A 25,206-nucleotide genomic window follows, 5' to 3' on the forward strand; every position below is an offset into this window, starting at 1 on the left:
TTTCCAAGATGACCGACATCACTGGGGCGCGCGCGTGCGGGGGGGGGGGTGGCCTTACTGCGTCCCCGTTTTTACTACCCACTTTCGCACCAGTGAGGGGTGGGAGGGGCTAGCCCACACTGAGGGGTGGGAGGGGCTAGCCCACACTGGGCCCACTGAGGGGTGGGAGGGGCTAGCCCACTAAAGCCTACTAAATTGGTCAATATAAGTAAAATAATTTAGACTTTCCATAAGAGTATCTTTTTGTATTTTTCCCAAGAAGAATATAAGCCAGCAGCATATTTGAAATAACTAAAACATTATAATATAATTTACCTCAGAGAATGTTTTAATTCTGTATAAAATCATAAAAATGGTCTATATGGTCTAATAATCTAATGGAATAAATGGATGATCAGGAGTTTTCACCACTCATCTAACTGTAACTAGAGCCGTCAAAAGGACATAAAAGGAATAAAACACACACACACTCAATGAATATAAACAGACACACATGATGAATATAAACACACACACATAAGGCCTGGACAGGAATATAAACACAAGACTTCATGATTACCTGGGGCCCGTTCCACGAAACTTGGATTAGAGATTAAGCTGGGCTTTAACACATATCCTGCCTTAATATATCCTGGATCAGTGATTAACCGGTTTCATGAAAGATGGTTGATCTTGCCAGATTAATTTAACCAGTTAACCTGGATATGTTGAGGCTTGATTCGGTTTCATGAAAGTGATGCTACATTAGTTACCATGGAAACTAATGCTTTTGACTTAGCCTGCTCCGGACCAGGCTAACAGCCAGGTTTAACCTAATCCTGATGTCTTTACTGTTCATTAAGCAGTCTAACTGATCACAAACCAATGATGTTTTCCAGATTTATTCAATTATTATGGGTTTATGTTGCCTTATTTGTATCGGTCTGCATTAAAGGACTAATTTAAGCACTATATAAAATCAAATAACCAAAATATATATAGGCTGCACAACATCATGACAGCTTGTGAGCTTGTAGATCAGCTGCTTTTGGTGAATGTTCCCCATGAATAGGTTTGCTGTCGTGCAAGTGCACGGTTAAGAAGAATTATTATATTATATTATTATTATTTTTTTTGTAAAAGTGAAAACCACTAAATATTACCATTACTCATTGTTTTACAACATATTACCATTGTAACGTTTCACCCACTACTAGTCCTACATACTTACACCTAGAAACCCCATTCAAACCTATTTAGGTTCATCCTACGGTGGACATATGTGCCTGAAAAGGAATCTTTGAAATGTTTCATAGTTTTAGAAATATAGTCAAATTTGAGACATTTATAGGCAGATAGTGGCACTTCAAAATATCACTTTCACCTAGAAACTCCATTCACACTTTGTAAAATTCAGCTTACTGTGGAGACACATGCTGGAACTTTTTACTTTGAAATGTTTTGTAGTTTCTGAGTTATTTAACTTAAACGCCCAATGCATTCTCAATGGCAATAGCACAAACTTTGGCATGCTACATGAACCCATGACCCTCACCAGTCTGGCCCCTGTCTGGACAACAACCCCCTTCCCCAAAGGTAGCTCCCTCAGAGGAGGGAGTTATGGCCAAATATCACAATGCGACAATATCGTTATGCTTACAATATTAAGAATTCTGTTTTAAGTTAATAGTTAATAGTTAAGTTAGTAGTGGTCAAATGTAAACTATATTTTTGGGGTAGTTAATCATTCAGTCTATCCACTATTGAGAGTATGTTCTCTCTTTAATTACAGCAGCAGTATTTATTTTAGAAGCTTAAGTCCTTGTATCAGTAAGTCTTGAATAGATTAGTAAAGATAATGAGATATACAGAAGGGGGCTGTAATGCAACTATTAAGGATGCAAACTGCCTTAATACCCCATGAAGAAGAAGGATCAGTAAATCTGTGTTCTACAGAATGGGTCTAGAGACAAAAAGCCAGACTGTCTATTAAGCCAGGCTTGCTGATCCCGGCTCGCCAAATCCACCAATTCTGAGCCTCGCTTGGCTTTAGTGGAACGGAATAAACCAGGCTGTAAAGATCAGGATTTAAAAAGCCTGGCTTTGGCCTAAATCCTGGATTAGTTAATCCAAGTTTCGTGAAACAGGCCCCAGCTCTGTAACGTAAGAAACAAAAGTGTGTTCTTACATCCTCCATTTCAGCACTGGGCGCCAAATCCGCAACGCCGTTTACTCTCATATTGTGCATTTACGAGGGTTACGTTCCCCCGTTTTCATAATTCATAATTTGGACTTGGCCGTGGCGTTGGCGGACGTTGGTCGGAGGGTGGTGTTCCAGTGATCAGAGGGTGGTGTTCCAGTGATCAAGGCATGCGTATATATTTATTTAGAATGCTTTAGTCTTCATGCTGAATCAATCAATAGTCCCCAAACCTCATATAAAATATGTGTAGGCTATCGGCTATGTGCCCAACATTAAGTCTATGGGCCTACGGGCTATAGTTCCACAAATTGGCTGGAACTATCCCATTGAGAGTGGGAGCACCGCGTTCACGTTGAGCTTGGAGATGTGTGCATTTTGCAGGCTGTGATACGACGTTGTTCAACCCGAGGAAAAGATCGTTTCTGTTGCCTTATATGGTGTGAAATGGGCGTGTATCACAACCAGGCCGTCAACGCCAGGTTGAGATCGAGTCGTTACGCCACCTTGGGTGAACGACACCAATCGGACGGATTAATACGCACTTCATTTACACCTGGTCGTACATTTCCTTCGTGAATCTGTCCCAGACAGAGGATCTGTGTGTGTGCGTGTGCGTGCGACTGTGCGTGCACACATGTGCGTACAGAAAGGTGAAAGTCCCTCAACAGCAAAAAGTTACATCAAAATAAAAATTCTCTTTATTTTTTATTTATTAACACAATTGTATTGACTATTGTAACTTTGGCACAATGTAAACACAACAGCATTGGTTACATCTTGTTGAAAATATGAATAAATATATATATTATATACATGAAAGATTCAACATAAAATAAAAGTGAAATTACATTTTATGGTTTTATAGTTAAAAAATACAATGATTTTCAAAAAGCCTTCTTTGGAGTAAATGTTCATTTTGTCCATCATTTTCGTCCAATGATCCATGGGTCGGCGGTTCGAATCCCGGCTCCTCCTCCTGTCTACATGTGGAAGCGTCCTTGGGCAAGGCACTGAACCCCACATTGCTCCTGATGTGCTGGTTGGTGCCTTGCATGGCTTCCTCCGCCATCGATGTGTGTGTGTGTGTGTGTGGCGTTGTGGAACAAACTGCAGGTTGAAAAGGCCCTCAGCTCTGAACTCGGTAGAATCTGCACCTGGCTCGCTGATAACAAACACCTGAATCAATTCTCTGTGGATCAAATAGTAATCTCAGCACCAACATAATCAATACAGTCAACCAAAGAACAAGATTCCTGTACAGGATCTCCTCATTGGTCGACAAAAACACCTTGAAGACCCTAACAGGAGCCCTCGTACAAGGTTTCTACACCTTGAAGACCTTAACAGGAGCTCTCGTACAAGGTTTCTACACCTTGAAGACCTTAACAGAAGCCTCGTACAAGGTTTATACACCTTGAAGACCTTAACAGGAGCCTCGTACAAGGTTTCTACACCTTGAAGACCTTAACAGGAGCCTGGTACAAGGTTTCTACACCTTGAAGACCCTAACAGAACCCTCGTACAAGGTTTCTACACCTTGAAGACCCTAACAGGAGCCCTCGTACAAGGTTTCTTCGACTATGCATGCACCTCCTGGTACAACAGCACCTCAAAGGCCCTTAAAACAAGGCCTCCCAAAACAAACTGGTCAGGCTCCTACTTGGCCTCACTCCCCGAACAAACAAGGCACTAAATTGTTTTTGCTCCTATGCCACCAAAATGTGGAACGCCCTACCAACAGTCATTAAGACATGCAAATCCCTTGACTCCTTCAAAACCGCTCTCAAAGAGCACCTACGGACGGCTGCAATTCAAGACTGGCCCCTGTAAATTAGGTCAGATTTTCCACAATATTCTGTCACAAAGATGCAAATGATATTAAACTACAATATATCTGATTGACTTTTATACCACTTAAATGGTATTAAAGATCGGTTTCTACAGATCGGGTAAATTGCCGATCACGATTCTATTAAATAAAGAGCTAAAGATGATGTGTTTGATTGACAGGTGTCATAGAGACTAAATATGATTGGCAGGTGTAATAAACACCTGTACGGTCCAGACATGTTTTAAGTCGATCGATTCAGTATTTCAGAGATCCATTCATTTTATCAGCCCCGCCCCCACCACACCTGTTCCTGATTATTACATTATGATACAACACACTGTCTGTCTGTCCTCACAGCCTGTCTGTCTGTCCTCGCAGCCTATCTGTCTGTCCTCACAGCCTGTCTGTCTGTCCTCACTGCCTGTCTGTCTGTCCTCACAGCCTGTCTGGCTGTCCTCACAGCCTGTCTGTCCTCATACAGAGACACAGAGGAGTCAGGGTTCAACCCAAAGCCAGCGTAGAGCGGTTCAGTGAATGTGTCCTGGAAAGTGTACAGGTGAGTCAGAGTGTCCTCTAACACTCTGTAGAAGGACAGAGTCCCAGCGGGACGGTCCAGATACACTGCTACTCTGTTGGAGTCAGAGGGACGGATTGGAAGGACAGTCCTCTTACTATTGTGTCTGACAGAGTAATAGTTACCATGGTGACCATCTCTACAGAACAGACTCCAGGAATGTTCAGTCCATCCAAGCAGACAGTCCAGACCGTCTCCTTTCCTACTGATGTCTCCGTCAGTCACTCCTATCCTAACCTCTCCACTGAACTGTACCTCACTGTAGCAGCGTTCAGCTAGACTCTCTGAACTCAGAACCTGAACCTTTCTATCAAACCTGTCGGGATGATCAGGATATGAATGACCCTGACCATCCTGACATGTCACCTTCCTGTTGTTCTCAGACAGAGAGAGGTCACAGTGTGCTGTGTTTGGGTCCAGAGTGAGAAACTGGGAATCTGATGAGAAAACAACACAGTACACATTAAATACATCATTCACTGAATGGGCAGCGCGTGCACACACACACACACACACACACACACACACACACACACACACACACACACACACACACACACACACACACACACACACACACACACACACACACACACACACACACACACACACACACACACACACACACACACACACACACACACACACACACACAGGAGGATGTGGTTGTAGTAGCTAAATTTAGCCACAACACTCTCGATGAGAACGACAATTACGGGATTATCTATAACGCGACTAGCGACTGGACAGCGCACATATAATTAGACGGGATGATTTAGATCGCGAGGTATTAACGTTTTAAGATTTCCGTTGTCGTTGGCTAAACAGGGGGGGGGGGGGATCATTTTCGATGACGTCTCACTGTTGCGCAACATGGAGTATTGTGCAACAAGCGCTCCCAGGCTGTGGAGCGATGCGACCGCTTTTGATATCATTAATCTGTCGTTTTTATCAATATCTGTGTCGGGCATCCGACCGCACTAAGTGAAACAAGGTTACAACTGAACATTTTTTATATTTTTAGTTTTATATTGTGTCACTGACACAATATAAAGACAGACAGACAGACAGACAGACAGACACACAGACAGACAGACAGACAGACTCACGTGTTGTAACTAGGAGTTGAGGTTTAGTCCAGTGTTCTCCTCCATGATTCACACTGTAGGAAGTAGAACAACAATTAATCAAATCAAAACCTCTGCTGCTTAATGTCTCACATCGGCCTGTTCCCACCAAAGTTTTACTAAACACATGTTGTCATCATTCAGCGTCCGATTGGCTGTGAAACATTGCTGGCCCACAATAAGCTACCCGTCCTGGCGGAGACCTGTGTTCTGAGGAGCACATGTTTCTAGCTTAAACTGTCTTTCTATTTTCTATGTGTGTTAAATTATAGATTAGGATGTCATTCATAAGAACACTGATACTTCTATCTCGACTTTATGGGTCAGCCTGGCCAGTTAAACATTCTACACTGCACTGACCAACATGGACACAGTCCTATAGTCTACTGACCAACAGACACAGTCCTATAGTCTACTGACCAACATGGACACAGTCCTATAGTCTACTGACCAACATGGACACAGTCCTATAGTCTACTGACCAGCATGGACACAGTCCTATAGTCTACTGACCAACATGGACACAGTCCTATAGTCTACTGACCAACATGGACACAGTCCTATAGTCTACTGACCAACAGACACAGTCCTATAGTCTACTGACCAACATGGACACAGTCCTCTAGTCTACTGACCAACAGACACAGTCCTATAGTCTACTGACCAACAGACACAGTCCTCTAGTCTACTGACCAACAGACACAGTCCTATAGTCTACTGACCAACATGGACACAGTCCTCTAGTCTACTGACCAACAGACACAGTCCTATAGTCTACTGACCAGCATGGACACAGTCCTATAGTCTACTGACCAACAGACACAGTCCTCTAGTCTACTGACCAACATGGACACAGTCCTATAGTCTACTGACCAACATGGACACAGTCCTATAGTCTACTGACCAACAGACACAGTCCTATAGTCTACTGACCAACATACACAGTCCTCTAGTCTACTGACCAACAGACACAGTCCTATAGTCTACTGACCAACAGACACAGTCCTATAGTCTACTGACCAACAGACACAGTCCTCTAGTCTACTGACCAACAGACACAGTCCTATAGTCTACTGACCAACATGGACACAGTCCTATAGTCTACTGACCAACAGACACAGTCCTCTAGTCTACTGACCAACAGACACAGTCCTCTAGTCTACTGACCAACAGACACAGTCCTATAGTCTACTGACCAACAGACACAGTCCTCTAGTCTACTGACCAACAGACACAGTCCTCTAGTCTACTGACCAACATGGACACAGTCCTATAGTCTACTGACCAACAGACACAGTCCTATAGTCTACTGACCAACATGGACACAGTCCTATAGTCTACTGACCAACAGACACAGTCCTATAGTCTACTGACCAACAGACACAGTCCTCTAGTCTACTGACCAACAGACACAGTCCTATAGTCTACTGACCAACATGGACACAGTCCTATAGTCTACTGACCAACAGACACAGTCCTATAGTCTACTGACCAACAGACACAGTCCTCTAGTCTACTGACCAACAGACACAGTCCTATAGTCTACTGACCAACATGGACACAGTCCTATAGTCTACTGACCAACATGGACACAGTCCTATAGTCTACTGACCAACAGACAGTCCTATAGTAGACTCACTTGACAGTCTCCAGGGCAGCAGACAGCTTCTTCAGAGCAGAGTCTCCCAAGTGGCTGAAGTTCAAGTCCAGCTGTTTCAGCTGGGAGGAGGGGTTGGAGGTCACAGCTGAAGCCAGAGAAGAACAGCCTTCCTCTGTGACTCCACAGCCTGTCAACCTGCAGAGAAATACACATTTAACAAAGTGCTGTGTTGATGTTCAAGTAGAGATCCACACAGAGAGAACACACATTCTTTACCCCAGGATCTGCAGTCCACACTGTGGACTCTTCAGTAACGCAGAGAGCTGGAGCAGTTGTGATTCCTGCAGGCAGATGAAACTGAGGTCCAATTCTCTCAGATGGAGAAGATTGGAGCTGAGAGCTGAGAGCAGAACTTCAAATCCTGTCTGTGTGAAGGTACAGCCAGCAAGTCTGTAATTACACATGAAATATCTGGACTGAATATCACAGTTTTAGAGTAAAGACCCCAAGAGATGGAAAGAGAAGGCAGGAGTAATGTGAATACATTATCTTAATCTGAATATTCTGACAGGAAACAGGAAGCTAACTGACAGGAAACAGAAAGCTAACTGACAGGAAATGATAATCCCCTAGCAGCCATGATGGATCACATATTGTAGTTACTGTACCGTAGCATTGATAATGATAATCCCCTAGTAGCCATGATGGATCACATATTGTAGTTACTGTACCGTAGCATTGTGATGTGAGAGTGTGAACTAGACAACACAAACTCTGACCATATTATTATTCTAATCAGTGTGGGATACCATGATGTCAACTTTATCCACACTCTTCTTATTATCAAACAATAAATGATAAAACAGAACTAATATAAATAATAATGTGACCTCAGTATCTCCAGATGACAGTTTGGACTCTTCAATGCAGCAGTGAGCAGGTCCATGGATGGATCCGTTATGTCATTATAACTGATGTCCAATTCTCTTAGATGTGAAGGATTAGAGCTGAGAGCTGAAGCCACAATCTCATATTCTGCCTTTTGGAGGGAACAGCCAACAAGTCTGTAAATGTAGATGATGTAAAATCAGTGATTATCAACACAGGTTAAATCAAGTCAAATTCATGTTCAAGGAAATTAACTATAAAGAGTAATGTAAATGTACAGTCCAGTTGGTCAGATATTGACAGGTCATATAAGAACAGTCTAGTTGATCAGATATTGACAGGTCATATAAGAACAGTCTAGTTGGTCAGATATTGACAGGTCATATAAGAACAGTCTAGTTGGTCAGATATTGACAGGTCATATAAGAACAGTCTAGTTGGTCAGATATTAACAGGTCATATAAGAACAGTCTAGTTGGTCAGATATTGACAGGTCATATAAGAACAGTCTAGTTGGTCAGATATTGACAGGTCATATAAGAACAGTCTAGTTGGTCAGATATTGACAGGTCATATAAGAACAGGGAACCAGAAAACATAAAAGTGAAAGACAGATAATCTGCATTAATACTAGTGTGTAATTTACACAGATCAATGAATTTTAATGTATTTAATATTCTTTTCACTACTACAGATTGTGTCCAAAACGACAGGTACTCATGGTGTATCGTCTGCAACAATGCAACTTAATGTTCCCCAGAGCATGGATGCACCCTAGTGGTGAGAAAATGAAATGTCCTCTAGTACCACACCATTACATTTACAATGTATTAATTTATCAGATGATCTGAATCCAGAGAGATTTACAGTAACAACACATGGTGATACATTATACATATAGACTGGTTATCATGAATCAACATAACAGTAGACTCATTAGATCACTTTAATGTTTATCTCCACTAGTGAGACTAAATTGTGGACAAAATTGGTTTATCTCCACTAGTGAGACTAAATTGTGGACTAAATTAAAGTGTCTATAGTTTTAGACTCTGTTTAACAGCTTTAACAGAACTAGCCTTTATTTGCACTAGGCATGTAACACTATACTGTACTATCACTACTGTATTGCTGTACTATCACTAGACTGTATTACTGTATTATCAAGGTATAAACAGCAACATTATTGATACAGTGAGATTTCAGAGCTCACGATATCAATAATTAATCTTAATCTTAATAATTATTAGTTATTAGGTGTGATGGTAGATTTATTCTATTCTATTCTAAGTTTTCTACTAACCGAGCCTTTCTGCTGTTCCTCACAGCTGGGATTAGTCTGGATGTCCCCCATCCTGATGTTTTGGCGTATTGGTCCAGGTCCAACTCCTCCAGAACCTTCTCTGACGTCAGCAGCATGAAGGCCAGGGCTGAACACTGGCTCTCAGACAGTTCTGTCTCTGATCTGTCCGCTGAGTTCAGGTACTGTTGGATCTCCTGATGTACTGAGAGGTCGTTCATCTCCATCAGACAGTGGAAGATGTTGATGAATCTGTCAGGAGAGAGACTCTTATCCTCACTTTTCATCTCCTTCAGGTTGTTGATGACTCTCTGGATGCTCTCTGGACTGTTCTCTGTGTGACCCAGCAGGCCTCCTAACAGACTCTGGTTGGACTCCAGTGAGAGGCCATGAAGGAAGCGGACAAAGAGGTCCAGGTGGCCGTTCTTACTCTTCAGGGCTTTTTGAAAAGCTCTCTGCAGGAAGTCGTCCAGGGTCATTTCTCCATTCATACTCTTCAGGGATTCTTCAATGTCTCTCTGGATTATTTGATCATCTTCTTCTTCTCCTCCTCCTCCTCCTCCTTCCAAACTCTTCAGGGATTCTTCCATGGCTCTCTGCAGGATGACGTCTTCTTCTTCTCCTCCTCCTCCTCCTCCTCCTCCTCCTCCTCCTCCTCCTCCTCCTCCTCCTCCTCCTCCTACCATACTCTTCAGGGATTCTTCAATGGCTCTCTGGATTAAGATTTGATCATCTTCTCCTTCTCCTCCTCCTCCTCCTTCCATGGCTCTCTGCAGGATGACGTCTTCTTCTCCTCCTCCTCCTCCTCCGCCTCCTCCTCCTCCGCCTCCTCCTCCTCCTCCTCCTCCTCCTCCTCCTCCTTCCATGGCTCTCTGCAGGAAGACGTCTTCTTCTCCTTCTCCTCCTCCCAGGAATGTCTTCAGTACCTTCATGTTCTTCTGTGTGAAACAGTGCATCAGGTAGACTGCAGCCAGGAACTCCTGGATGCTCAGATGAACGAAGCTGTAGATCTTTCTCTGAGATTGAACGGTCTCTTCTTTGAAGATCTCTGTGCACACTCCCGAGTACAGCGCGGCGTGGTTCACATCGAGACCACACTCTTCCAGGTCTTCTTGGTAGAACGTGACGCTGCCTTTCTTCAGATGTACAAACGCCAGCAGGCACAGCATCAGAAGAACATCCCTGTCAGTCTCGCCATACTTCGTCTTCATCTTTTTTATCATGAGCGATATGAAGAGGCTGAACATCCCGGTCAGGTTCTTGGGCAGCTGTCCTGTCTTGCCTGTCTTCACCAGGTCCTCCACAACGGTAGCGGTCATCCAACAGAAGACTGGGATGTGACACATGATGTGGATGCTCTTTGATGTCTTCACGTGTGAGATGATGGTGCTGGCCAGCTCCTCATCATCACTGAACATCTTCCTGAAGAACTCCTCCTTCTGGGGGTCTGTGAACCCTCGTATTTCTGTCACCATGTCAACGCATTCAGGAGGGATCTGATAGGCTGCTGCAGGTCTGGTGGTTATCCAGAGGAGAGCCGAGGGGAGCAGATTCCTCTTGATGAGGTTCGTCAGCAGCAGGCCCACCGATGATGTCACCGTGACATCAGAGACGACGTCATTGTTGTCGAAGTCGTCAGAATCTACATCAATGTTCTGGAATTTCAGCGGAAACCTGCTTTCATCGAGACCATCGAAGATGAAGCCAACTTTCCAGGCAGCGAGCTGCTCTGCTGTGACCTTCTCTAACGTTGGATGGAAAACATGGATCAGTGAGAGAAGACTGTGCTGCTCATCTCGGACCAAGTTCAGCTCCCGGAATGCGAAGAGAACCAGGAGATTGATGTCTTGGTTCTCCAAACCTCTCGCCCAGTCCAGAGCGAACTTACGCACGGAGAATGTCTTCCCGATGCCAGCGATGCCATTGGTCAGAACTCTGCTGCTGGGTGTGTCTCTGCCAGGGAGGAGGGTCTTAAAGATGGCACGGCACTTGATTAGGACGTCATAGAGGGTCTTCATGCTGGAGGCGGTCTCAAGCTGCCACACCTCATGTTGCTGATTAACCCCTTCACTCCCTCCCGCTGAGAGGTGGAGGTCTGTGTAGATGTCGGAGAGGGAGGGATGTTCAGTGACGAATGTCACATGATCAAGACCGTCGTCCAAAGTGACCTTATAGACATTTACATACTCTGGCAGACGGACATCTGATATGAGGAGACAATTAATACATGTTAAACATTATGCTTCATTTACAACTTCACATTGAACAATCCATAGCAACTATGTATTAAATATCCTCCAGAAAATCTATGATTTGAAAAGACAAATGAAATTAGGCTAAAATAAATACATTGAAAAAAACATTGGATCATTTGTTTTTGTCTAAATATTTATATATTTTATCATCAGCATTTGGACATTGATAAGTGGAATAAAACATGGATATTTAATCTGATGATGTCTGCTGTTATTTAAACATTTCATTAATTTATATAAAATGTTAATGAGTGTAAAATGTGTCCAGTCTTACTGTGTCCAGGTGTGGTTTGACTGAATGTCTTCTGTCCAGGTGTGTTTCTGAATGTCTCTCTGTGGAGATGAAGACAATAGAATACAGATAATAGATAGTTTAATATACAAACTTTATTCATAGAGTACTGTGAGTGTATAGAGTAATATTTATAGAGCACGTTTAAATCAAAAAGTGCTGAACAGAATCTACAGATCAGAAGAAAAACAAAACAAGCAAAGAAAAAACAATGTAGAAGAAACACAACATGAGAAATGTCAACATGATCACAGGAATAACGTAGAAGAAACACGATATGCCAGGCCACTGACCCGCACTAAGAGAAGTGAGCACATTACACCTGTCCTTGAGGCACTTCATTGGTTACCTGCTAGTTTTAGAATAGATTTTAAGATTTTATTACTTGTTTTTAAAGCTTACACATCTGCTTACATCTGTGATCTTTTAACTCCCTACAAGCCTGGCCGCTGCCTGAGATCATCCAGCAAAACCCTATTGAAGTTATTACAAAAGGCGAGCGGGCCTTTGCTGTACGGGCCCCTCGGCTGTAGGGGCCCCTCAGGCTGTAGGGGCCCCTCGGCTGTACGGGCCCCTCAGGCTGTACGGGCCCCTCAGGCTGTACGGGCCCCTCAGGCTGTAGGGGCCCCTTAGCTGTAGGGACCCCTCGGCTGTACGGGCCCCTCAGGCTGTACGGGCCCCTCAGGCTGTAGGGGCCCCTACAGATCTCAGGCTGGCAAACTCAGTATCCTCTTTTAAATCACGGTTAAAAACTCACCTTTATTGCACAGCCTTTTTTATGAAATGTTTAAATTGTGTTTCTTTTGATTCTTATTGTACTTTTACTGCTATTATTATCTGTAAAGCACTTTGTAAACTTGTTTTTGGAAAGCTGCTATATAAATAAAGTTATTATTATTATTAAATGTCAACATGATCACAGGAATAACGTAGAAGCACGAAAGAAACACAGAAAACTACAGTAAAAACATTAGGTGGACTCAGATGGAATTAAAATCCAGAGGAAATAGATGATGAGTCTTGAGTTGAGATTTAAAAATTAAAGCATGAATTGCGGTTTCTAACGGTTTTGAGGGAAGATATGGCTTGACCTTTGCAAGGAGGCGGAGTTGGAAAAAGCTGGTCTTAATCAGACCAGTGTGTGTCCAGTGGAAACCTCGTATGAATCTGATCTCAGGTCAGAATGGGTTCATCAGACCAGTGTGTGTCCAGTGGAAACCTCGTATGAATCTGATCTCAGGTCAGAATGGGTTCATCAGACCAGTGTGTGTCCAGTGGAAACCTCGTATGAATCTGATCTCAGGTCAGAATGGGTTAATCAGACCAGTGTGTGTCCAGTGGAAACCTCGTATGAATCTGATCTCAGGTCAGAATGGGTTCATCAGACCAGTGTGTGTCCAGTGGAAACCTCATATGAATCTGATCTCAGGTCAGAATGGGTTAATCAGACCAGTGTGTGTCCAGTGGAAACCTCGTATGAATCTGATCTCAGGTCAGAATGGGTTAACGACAGAACTGATTTGTTTATCGCATTGAAAATAACTATCGTGGATAATGCCGAGGTTTTTAGCAGATGTTGGAATTGAGGGTGTCCGATGTGTTGAGGGGTGGGGCCAAATTTAATATTTGTAATTGGTTATAAACTATTTTCTCCGAAACTTTTATTACAAATGGTAGTTGTGAAATGGGCCTAAAATGTGATCAAATTGAAAGGGTATTCTTTTTGAGTAATGGTGTATAAAAGCAGTAGGGACATGCATTCATTCACCCATTCTGACCTGAGATAAGATTCTAAAAATGTCTTCTACATCCTGACAGTTTTCTGAAAAAGCTATGTTTCTATGTCAGTCGTTCTTTTTTCAAAAATAGCAGACCTACAAGCTCATAGCGCGCCACTCGGTGGCGCGCTATGAGCTTGTAGATCTGCTATTTTTCAATAGCTATATGCCGAGGATGGTGTTTCAGTTTCACCCAGCGGGGGAGAGTCTAAAGCAGGAGTCATCACCATGCAAGCTTTGTGATGGACATTGTCATCAATATTTCATTTTTGCCACAGACATACAACATTAGTGATCAATAATATTTGACCATAAATACATAATAGACTAATGTGCTGCACATTTTTGAGTGGTGCAACTACTCGAAAGAACAGCAATGTCTATGACTATGTCACTCACTATGTCCCAATGTTTACCAGAGTAGCAGTAGGGGCAAAAGTGGCGCTGTTGTGCCAGAAACAGAGAGAGAGAGAGAGATATTGTTGCACTGTTGCTTGCTAATTACAGAGAGAGAGAGAGAGAGAGAGAGAGAGAGAGAGAGAGAGAGAGAGAGAGAGAGAGAGAGAGAGAGAGAGAGAGAGAGAGAGAGAGAGAGAGAGAGAGACAGAAACTGAGACTGAGAGACAGAGAGGCGCAGAGAGAGAGAGAGGCAGAGAGAGAGAGAGAGAGAGAGAGAGAGAGAGAGAGAGAGAGAGAGAGAGAGAGAGAGAGAGACCACTCAGTTCACACAGGTGTGATTTTTTATTATACTATAATAAGTTATTAACGAGAAGTCAATTTACAGGTCTATAATGACGGGCTTAAAGGTATATTCAGTGATTTCACTGAATTCAAATATCACTTATTTTCGTTGTTTTGTTGTGATAATCCTCTCCTCTACTATAGAGTGTTCTGACCATATAAGGAGTTCCTCCCTGTCCCCAGTTAACCCCTGGGGGTCAAAAAACTGTAGGTAGTGGCCAAACCTTCATCCAATCAGGATAGAGAGAGAGGGGCCTTCCGCCAATCATGATCGAGCGGGGGCGGGGCCTTGGTGTGCGTGCTGTTGGCCTATAGCGTGCCTCCCCCCCCCCCCCCACTGTAGAGCGTGCATGTGCACATCTTGTTACCGGGACGGATCACCCAAATCACTGAATGCTCCTTTAAAGATTCCATATTTGTGCATGGTTTCAATAATTGGGTCTCATCAGTACAGTTAGTGCTTCCATCACACGTTTCATAACATGAGAAAAGGGCCACTTAGAGGGTGCGTGTCATACGGTTATTATAGAGGTTGCTTGCTTTTTTTTTTATATATATTTTTTTATCCCACTATTTTGTAACCCATTTTTCACCCCTGTGTCAATCATCTAATGTGATCCTGGGCTCTACACACCCTCCACCAACCTAGTCCCCATATATGGGGGACAAGGGGAGACCAACCTAGTCCCCATATATATGGGGGACAAGGGGAGAGCAACCTAGTCCCCATATATATGGGGGACAAGGGGAGAGCAACGGACTTGAACTCATGCTTCCTTCATGCCTGAGTGTCCAAGTTGCTCCTTTTACACCTGACAGGGGGAAGTTTCCCTGGTTGGACGTAGCGCGTGGAAGGAACACGTTATTCCAACCAGTTCCTTTCCCTTCCATCAGGCGCCCCGGCTGGCCAGGGGGAGGCAGTTTAGAGACCAGGATTACTGCACGTTTTTAGTGAGGGTACCTACCCTAGGGGACACGGGGAGAACATGTGAGGGTAGCTACCCTAGGGGACACGGGGAGAACATGTGAGGGTACCTACCCTAGGGGACACGGGGAGAACATGTGAGGGTACCTACCCTAGGGGACACGGGGAGAACATGTGAGGGTACCTACCCTAGGGGACACGGGGAGAACATGTGAGGGTACCTACCCTAGGGGACACGGGGATAACATGTGAGGGTGCCTACCCTATAGGGACACGGGGAGAACATGTGAGGGTACCTACCCTAGGGGACATGGGGAGAACATGTGAGGGTACGTACCCTAGGGGACACGGGGAGAACATGCAAACTCCACACAGAAAGGCCCTTTCGCCAACCCCTCCTTCAGCTATGGGCACTGATGACGCAGAGGAGGAAACATGCCGCCAGCACCCACAGCGTCCCGAGCGGGATTCGAACCGACGACCTTCTAGCTGTGAGGCGACAGCACTACCAACTGTGCCCCTGGTTGCTTGCTTTTCAGAGGACAGGGTTACTTGAGGTCAGGAGGAGATCAAGTTCTACCAGTTATATCTTATCAAACCCAAACTATTTGGTTCGGTACGGTAGCTTCCATAGTTTGTGACATCTTGACGAGACATCCTAGAGACAGTCTTAGACCTTGCATAGTTGTGACGTCATGCATGAGAATGGACAATGGAAACAGAACGATAAGAGTCAAAACCATCATGTGCATGTGTACGTACATGATGGGTGATTTAGATAACGATAAAAAGAGCATGCCAGGATTGAAAGGAATGCACCGTCACACCTCGTTCCATGCTAGGGCTACTAACTTTGATCAGATCACCAAAAACGGATTTTGTTTCCACCGGAAAAAATATACTTTTAGTTACTCTCTACTATCTCTACTGATATTGCCCAGAGAACTGCCTCATAGAGAATATTTTTCCTCTGGTGAAAAAAAATCCCTTTCTGGCCAAAAAGTACCGTTTATACGTGTGGTGGGGGGCTCAGAGTGCGTCCACTAAGGAAAGGCTTTCTATTGACATCTTTGTATTGGTGAGTAGGTCAAACGTTCGTGAGATTTCCACAAAAGAGGAGAGGCTGGTCTGATTTCGATTTGAGATTTAAAACTGATAGTCCCATAGCCTTACTGCGCAGGGCAGAATCGAAGCAGTAGAAGGCTATGGACCAGAGCTACAGTACGTCACCACTAAACCCCTTATCCCTAAACCCCTTTGCCTTTTTTACTATTTTGAAAAACATTTTTGAAGTAGTTCAACTAGCCAATCTACATTGACACGTATGCATTATAGTGTCAAAAAAGGCAAAGAAGTTTAGGGATAAGGGGTTTAGCGGTGACAAAAATGGAGCCCTATATCTCTAAAGAACTACACACATCATATTAGATTATTATCTTATCTTTACTGTGCTAGCCTATTGCCAACAATTCAATCAACCAACTGCAATCAATGGCAAACCACTTCACCTGTGGGCAGTGTGCAATTTGCAACTTGCATTCAACTCATAGACTGTAAAAAATATGGACAAAGCGTTCTCCGGGTCTAACATGAACGTAAAATGAGGCCTGTCAGTCCTTGAATTGTAAGTCGCCATCTTTCTAGATCCGCTTTAGCCCAGCTGGCCATTGGCTGGGCCAGACAACGAGGCCGGACTTCCCCCCTTCTTCTCTGTTGGTTTTTATTTTGACTCGAGTGGGAGGGGAATCCCGATCATAGACTGTAACGGTAGCCACGCCCCTCAGAACATGCGCAACTTTATGGTCATTTTTTTAAATAAATGGGACCATAATTTCCAAAAATAATATTATGACATTAGAAATGAGACTTTAAACTAGTGACTGGAAGCAGAAAGTATTCATGACCATGTTTATTAAGGTAATACAGTCTAGGTGAAGTTGGGCCCAAATACATGGACTTCTATGGGGCTATGGGTTTTTCTGGGTCCAATGACAGCGCCACAACAGGCCATTATATGGACTTTCAGGAAATCCCGATTTCCTTAGTGGCTTCACAAAATATCTGTCTGACTGCCCCCCTGATTCAACTGCATGTGGCATATTAACAAATTATTCTGTTGTGTCTGTTGTGAGATCATAATTGTATTGCATATTAAAAGAATAACTCTAGTTTTTGGATAAGGCAGGTATATGCATATAGTAAAACAATAGGTGATCTACAGCTCAAACTGCGACACGTTTTGAGCTCGTAGATCTGCAATTTTTGCAATTATTTTTATTGGAATCCTGAATAATATTTTTAGCTATTTCTGAATTAGAATCCTGAAAATGAACGTTATTATTTAATTTCAAATACATTTACATGTTCTTATGTTAACTTTATGAACTTAAATGCAAATACATTGGACATAAAACAGACTAGTATGTGGCAGTGTTTTTTTGGAAGCACTGCCATAGTCTTTGGACTGAAACTTAATTTAGTTTTAGTCACATTTTAGTCACCTGGAATGTCTTAGTGTTAGTCTAGTTTTAGTCGACTAAATGTCATAAGATTTTAGTCGACTAAATATACAGTTGATTTAGTCGACTAAAATGTGTTTTGAGAGGCCTTGATGTCGTTGTAATGACATATTTTACACTTTGGTTGCATGCTGAAAATAGCAGATATACAATCTCACACGTTGTGACCCAGCATAAAACTGGATCTCTTGTCCACTAGTCCCTTCCTAACATTTTAGTCTCGTTTTTATTTGTCGACGAAATTGTCAGTATATTTAGTCTTAGTTTTAGTCACCGTAGCTTAGTTTTCATTTAGTTTCCATTTGTTTTTGTCAGTGAAAATAGGTAGTCGACGAACATTTTTCGTCTTAGTTTTAGTCATCATAGATTAGTTTTTATTTAGTTTTAGTCAGTGGAAAAAGGTAGTCGACGAACATTTTTCGTCTTAGTTTTAGTCGACGAAAACAACACTGGTATGTGGCTCCCTTTGTGGTTGTGGCCCCAAGCGACCGCTTATATTGCTTATGCCTAGAACCGGCCCTGGTTATATAGTGTATAGTGTATAGTGTATAGTGCATAGTGCATATATTTATAGAGGATTGACATAGCCTATAGCGTCTGGAGGTCCAGGTTCATTACTGAAGTTAGGAGGTTCTCCTTTAGACAGGTCACTCTTCACAGACAGAAGGCTGGGAGTTGGAGACTCTGCTCTGTGGTCGACACTTCTGGAATCATAAAACATATTCATACAATTATCATGTGAATGAATGTTTTTCATTGACTGATTGACTGATGCAACAACAAGAAAAACAAGAAATAGTGCAAATGACGTTGCTGCATAAATAGGTAGATTTTCCATGCATATATTTCCACAGTTTGTTCCATAAATAGTAGTAACTATAGCTGTCAGCCTGTCACCATCACCCCCACTAGACAGTAGACAGTAGTAACTATCACTATAGCTGTCAGCCTGACACCATCACCCCACTAGACAGTAGACAGTAGTAACTATCACTATAGCTGTCAGCATGTCACCATCACCCCACTAGACACTAGACAGTAGTAACTATCACTATAGCTGTCAGCCTGTCACCATCACCCCACTAGACCTCACTAGACAGCTGTGGAAAACTGATCAAATGGACCCCGGTCAGAAACAAACCCAGCTTTATATTGTTGTGTATATTGTACAGGAGGATTGACTTACTGTGTATCTGGAGGTCCAGGTTCATTAGTGAACTGAAGAGGCGTTTCCATAGAATTGTCACTGTCACTGCTGGGTGTTGGAGACTCTGCTCTGTGGTCAACACTTCTGGAAACATAAAGATGTGTATACAATTGATACAATGTTGTACAAATCACAACATCCACAACAAAAGTGAAACCATTTAAATGATTTAAAGATATAATATCACTTTGTTTTGTTAAGGTGGTTGCATACTGGTGCACTTTTTTGCTCCATTTTGCAGATCCAAAATTAGTAGGCTATCAATAGCTGACAGCCTGTCACCATCACCCCACTAGACAGTAGACAGTAGTAACTATCACTATAGCTGTCAGCCTGTCACCATCACCCCACTAGACAGTAGACAGTAGTAACTATCACTATAGCTGTCAGCCTGTCACCATCACCCCACTAGACACTAGACAGTAGTAACTATCACTATAGCTGTCAGCCTGTCACCATCACCACACTAGACCTCACTAGACAGCTGTGGAAAACTGATCAAATGGACCCTCTATTTGCGCAGTTTTTCCGTAGAATGTCCAGGGAAACTTTACATAAAAGCGCTCTGTAAATGCACCATTTACCATGTCTTCACATACTGTTATATAGTGTATACTGTATACTGTATACTGTATAGTGTATATATTTATAGAGCGTTGACATACTTAGCGTGTGGAGGTCCAGGTTCATTACTGAAGTTAGGAGGTTCTCCTTTAGACAGGTCACTCTTCACAGACAGAAGGCTGGGAGTTGGAGACTCTGCTCTGTGGTGGAGACTTCTGGAATCATAAAACATATTCATACAATTATCATGTGAATGAAAAAGTCACTTTGTTCAAGAGGATGTATTGATAATGTCCCAACAACAAGTATAAGAGAGTCTAATCTGTGGGTTTCCTTTCACAATATTACAGTTCCATGAAAACATGAACGATGAATGAAATAATATCACCAGTAAAATGTACTATGCACTGTAAATACAGTACAGATAGATTAGAGGTTATTATTTCTGGACCGCCAGATTATTTTGAGAATAATGTGTCGGGGTGTTTTATGATAATTAATAATTGGTAAATCAGTTTATGAATGTTACTAGACTGTAGTTACAGGGCCTGGCCAAGAGGGGGCACAAGAACACCAGATAGGACTAGGCTGTCAGTAGGAGGAAACCAGCCTCTGGGAGGAATTAGAATATTACTTGTTTTTCATTGACTGATTGACTGATGCAACAACAAGAAAAACAAGAAATAGTGCAAATGACGTTGCTGCATAAATAGGTAGATTTTCCATGCATATATTTCCACAGTTTGTTCCGTAAATAGTAGTAACTATAGCTGTCAGCCTGTCACCATCACCCCACTAGACACTAGCAACTATCACTATAGCTGTCAGCCTGTCACCATCACCCCACTAGACAGTAGTAACTATCACTATAGCTGTCAGCCTGTCACCATCACCCACTAGACAGTAGACAGGCCATTATATGGACTTTCAGGAAATCCCGATTTCCTTAGTGGCTTCACAAAATATCTGTCTGACTGCCCCCCTGATTCAACTGCATGTGGCATATTAACAAATTATTCTGTTGTGAGATCATAAAAAAATAACTCTAGTTTTTGGATAAGGCAGGTATATGCATATAATAAAACAATAGGTGATCTACAGCTCAAACTGCGACACGTTTTGAGCTCGTAGATCTGCAATTATTGCAATTATTTTTATTGGAATCCTGAATAATATTTTTAGCTATTTCTGAATTAGAATCCTGAAAATGAACGTTATTATTTAATTTCAAATACATTTACATGTTCTTATGTTAACTTTATGAACTTAACTGCAAATACATTGGACATAAAACAGACTAGTATGTGGCAGTGTTTTTTTGGAAGCAAATTTCTATTTTAGTTTAGTCATAGTCTTTGGACTGAAACTTCATTTAGTTTTAGTCACATTTTAGTCACCTGGAATGTCTTAGTGTTAGTCTAGTTTTAGTCGACTAAATGTCATAAGATTTTAGTCGACTAAATCTACAGTTGATTTAGTCGACTAAAATGTGTTTTGAGAGGCCTTGATGTCGTTGTAATGACATATTTTACACTTTGGTTGCATGCTGAAAATAGCAGATATACAATCTCACACGTTGTGACCCAGCATAAAACTGGATCTCTTGTCCACTAGTCCCTTCCTAACATTTTAGTCTCGTTTTTATTTGTCGACGAAATTGTCAGTATATTTAGTCTTAGTTTTAGTCACTGTAGCTTAGTTTTCATTTAGTTTCCATTTGTTTTTGTCAGTGAAAATAGGTAGTCGACGAACATTTTTCGTCTTAGTTTTAGTCATCATAGATTAGTTTTTATTTAGTTTTAGTCAGTGGAAAAAGGTAGTCGACGAACATTTTTCGTCTTAGTTTTAGTCGACGAAAACAACACTGGTATGTGGCTCCCTTTGTGGTTGTGGCCCCAAGCGACCGCTTATATTGCTTATGCCTAGAACCGGCCCTGGTTATATAGTGTATAGTGTATAGTGTATAGTGCATAGTGCATATATTTATAGAGGATTGACATACTTAGCGTCTGGAGGTCCAGGTTCATTACTGAAGTTAGGAGGTTCTCCTTTAGACAGGTCACTCTTCACAGACAGAAGGCTGGGAGTTGGAGACTCTGCTCTGTGGTCGACACTTCTGGAATCATAAAACATATTCATACAATTATCATGTGAATGAATGTTTTTCATTGACTGATTGACTGATGCAACAACAAGAAAAACAAGAAATAGTGCAAATGACGTTGCTGCATAAATAGGTAGATTTTCCATGCATATATTTCCACAGTTTGTTCCATAAATAGTAGTAACTATAGCTGTCAGCCTGTCACCATCACCCCACTAGACAGTAGACAGTAGTAACTATCACTATAGCTGTCAGCCTGTCACCATCACCCCACTAGACCTCACTAGACAGCTGTGGAAAACTGATCAAATGGACCCCGGTCAGAAACAAACCCAGCTTTATATTGTTGTGTATATTGTACAGGAGGATTTACTTACTGTGTATCTGGAGGTCCAGGTTCATTAGTGAACTGAAGAGGCGTTTCCATAGAATTGTCACTCTTCACAGACACACAGCTGGGTGTTGGAGACTCTGCTCTGTGGTCAACACTTCTGGAAACATAAAGATGTGTATACAATTGATACAATGTTGTACAAATCACAACATCCACAACAAAAGTGAAACCATTTAAATGATTTAAAGATATAATATCACTTTGTTTTGTTAAGGTGGTTGCATACTGGTGCACTTTTTTGCTCCATTTTGCAGATCCAAAATTAGTAGGCTATCAATAGCTGACAGCCTGTCACCATCACCCCACTAGACAGTAGACAGTAGTAACTATCACTATAGCTGTCAGCCTGTCACCATCACCCCACTAGACACTAGACAGTAGTAACTATCACTATAGCTGTCAGCCTGTCACCATCACCACACTAGACCTCACTAGACAGCTGCGGAAAACTGATCAAATGGACCCTCTATTCGCGCAGTGTTTTCCGTAGAATGTCCAGGGAAACTTTACATAAAAGCGCTCTGTAAATGCACCATTTACCATGTCTTCACATACTGTTATATAGTGTATAGTGTGTAGTGTATACTGTATAGTGTATATATTTATAGAGCGTTGACATACTTAGCGTGTGGAGGTCCAGGTTCATTACTGAAGTTAGGAGGTTCTCCTTTAGACAGGTCACTCTTCACAGACAGAAGGCTGGGAGTTGGAGACTCTGCTCTGTGGTGGAGACTTCTGGAATCATAAAACATATTCATACAATTATCATGTGAATGAAAAAGTCACTTTGTTCAAGAGGATGTATTGATAATGTCCCAACAACAAGTATAAGAGAGTCTAATCTGTGGGTTTCCTTTCACAATATTACAGTTCCATGAAAACATGAACGATGAATGAAATAATATCACCAGTAAAATGTACTATGCACTGTAAATACAGTACAGATAGATTAGAGGTTATTATTTCTGGACCGCCAGATTATTTTGAGAATAATGTGTCGGGGTGTTTTATGATAATTAATAATTGGTAAATCAGTTTAGGAATGTTACTAGACTGTAGTTACAGGGCCTGGCCAAGAGGGGGCACAAGAACACCAGACTAGGACTAGGCTGTCAGTAGGAGGAAACCAGGGTCTTGGAGGAATTAGAATATTACATGTTTTTCATTGACTGATTGACTGATGCAACAACAAGAAAAACAAGAAATAGTGCAAATGACGTTGCTGCATAAATAGGTAGATTTTCCATGCATATATTTCCACAGTTTGTTCCGTAAATAGTAGTAACTATAGCTGTCAGCCTGTCACCATCACCCCACTAGACACTATAGCAACTATCACTATAGCTGTCAGCCTGTCACCATCACCCCACTAGACAGTAGTAACTATCACTATAGCCGTCAGCCTGTCACCATCACCCACTAGACAGTAGACAGTAGTAACTATCACTATAGCCGTCAGCCTGTCACCATCACCCACTAGACAGTAGACAGTAGTAACTATCACTATAGCCGTCAGCCTGTCACCATCACCCACTAGACAGTAGACAGTAGTAACTATCACTATAGCCGTCAGCCTGTCACCATCACCCACTAGACAGTAGTAACTATCACTATAGCCGTCAGCCTGTCACCATCACCCACTAGACAGTAGACAGTAGTAACTATCACTATAGCTGTCAGCCTGTCACCATCACCACACTAGACAGTAGACAGTAGTAACTATCACTATAGCCGTCAGCCTGTCACCATCACCCCTATAGACAGTAGACAGTATAGTAACTATCACTATAGCTGTCAGCCTGTCACCATCACCCCACTATATTGTACAGGAGGATTGACTTACTGTGTATCTGGAGGTCCAGGTTCATTAGTGAAGTGAAGAGGCGTTTCCATAGAAGTGTCACTCTTCACAGACAGAAGGCTGGGTGTTGGAAACTGTGGTCTGTCGGCTCCGTCCTCCTCTCTCCCCCCACTCATCTTTAGACTGTATGACACCTGTCAATCAAACACATCATCTTTAGTCTCTATGACACCTGTCAATCAAACACATCATCTTTAGTCTGTAGGCTATGACACCTGTCAATCAAACACATCATCTTTAGCTCGTTTATTTAATGTTCTGATCGATCGGTCAATGATCGGCAATTTATCCAATCTGGAGAAACAGATCATTAATATCATTTAAGTGGTATAAAAGTCAATCAGATATATTATAGTTTAATATCGTCTTGCATCTTTGTGACAGGCCTAAACATTCTCCCCTTCCTCCTCCACACACACACACACACACACACACACACACACACACACACACACACACACACACACACACACACACACACGCACACACGCACACACACACACGCACACACGCACGCACGCACGCACGCACGCACGCACGCACGCACGCACGCACGCACAGCATTTATTTCATATTTACATGTCGATTCCAGCTCTGACATTTATTTCAGACATGCTCTATAGCCTGTGAATAAATGTTAGACATGGTTAGACACCCGCTAAAACAATATGAGCTTGTAGATCTGCTATTTTTCAATAGCTAAAGCATAACATGATGCTGACACCACAATGGGTGCCCGGTCAGAATACTTTAGGGCAATAGGAAATAATTCATCCAGAGATCACCCTTCATTTACAGAATATACACGTTTTCAAAATGGCCTCCACCATTTACACTTTAAAGCAATACAGCAGATCCAATCATTTTGCTTCTGTTAAATCTATAATAATAATACAATTTGTGTCAAAGTGTACATTTTTGGAGCCAAGTAATCCAATTCAATAGGTTGTCAAGGCAAAATAAATTAATAAATACAAACAAAACAATCTCATTATCATAACAGGGGTAAAATATGCAAATTTAATTCGAAGAAAGATGTTTTAATAGGTTAACCCACCCCTAAA

General features: G+C 42.2%; 1 protein-coding gene across 1 annotated transcript; it reads right to left on the minus strand.

The window, feature by feature from the left end:
* Positions 1-4,259: 4,259 nt before the first annotated feature.
* LOC310860021 (NACHT, LRR and PYD domains-containing protein 3-like) lies at positions 4,260-24,271 on the minus strand. Its single transcript, XM_083766784.1, has 13 exons — positions 24,125-24,271; positions 22,903-23,016; positions 21,786-21,899; positions 19,885-19,998; positions 18,596-18,716; positions 12,566-12,761; positions 10,369-11,705; positions 9,506-10,092; positions 8,205-8,378; positions 7,591-7,764; positions 7,354-7,509; positions 5,697-5,749; positions 4,260-5,024 (listed from the first exon to the last, which is right to left on the minus strand). The coding sequence occupies exons 1-13, from the start codon at positions 24,256-24,258 to the stop codon at positions 4,393-4,395; spliced, it is 3,906 nt and encodes a 1,301-aa protein (XP_083622910.1). The 5' UTR covers positions 24,259-24,271; the 3' UTR covers positions 4,260-4,392.
* Between the last annotated feature and the right edge of the window lie 935 nt (positions 24,272-25,206).

Source organism: Protomyctophum parallelum, assembly GCF_964188405.1.
Source record: "Protomyctophum parallelum genome assembly, chromosome: 6".
NCBI classification, from domain to species: Eukaryota; Metazoa; Chordata; class Actinopteri; order Myctophiformes; family Myctophidae; genus Protomyctophum; species Protomyctophum parallelum.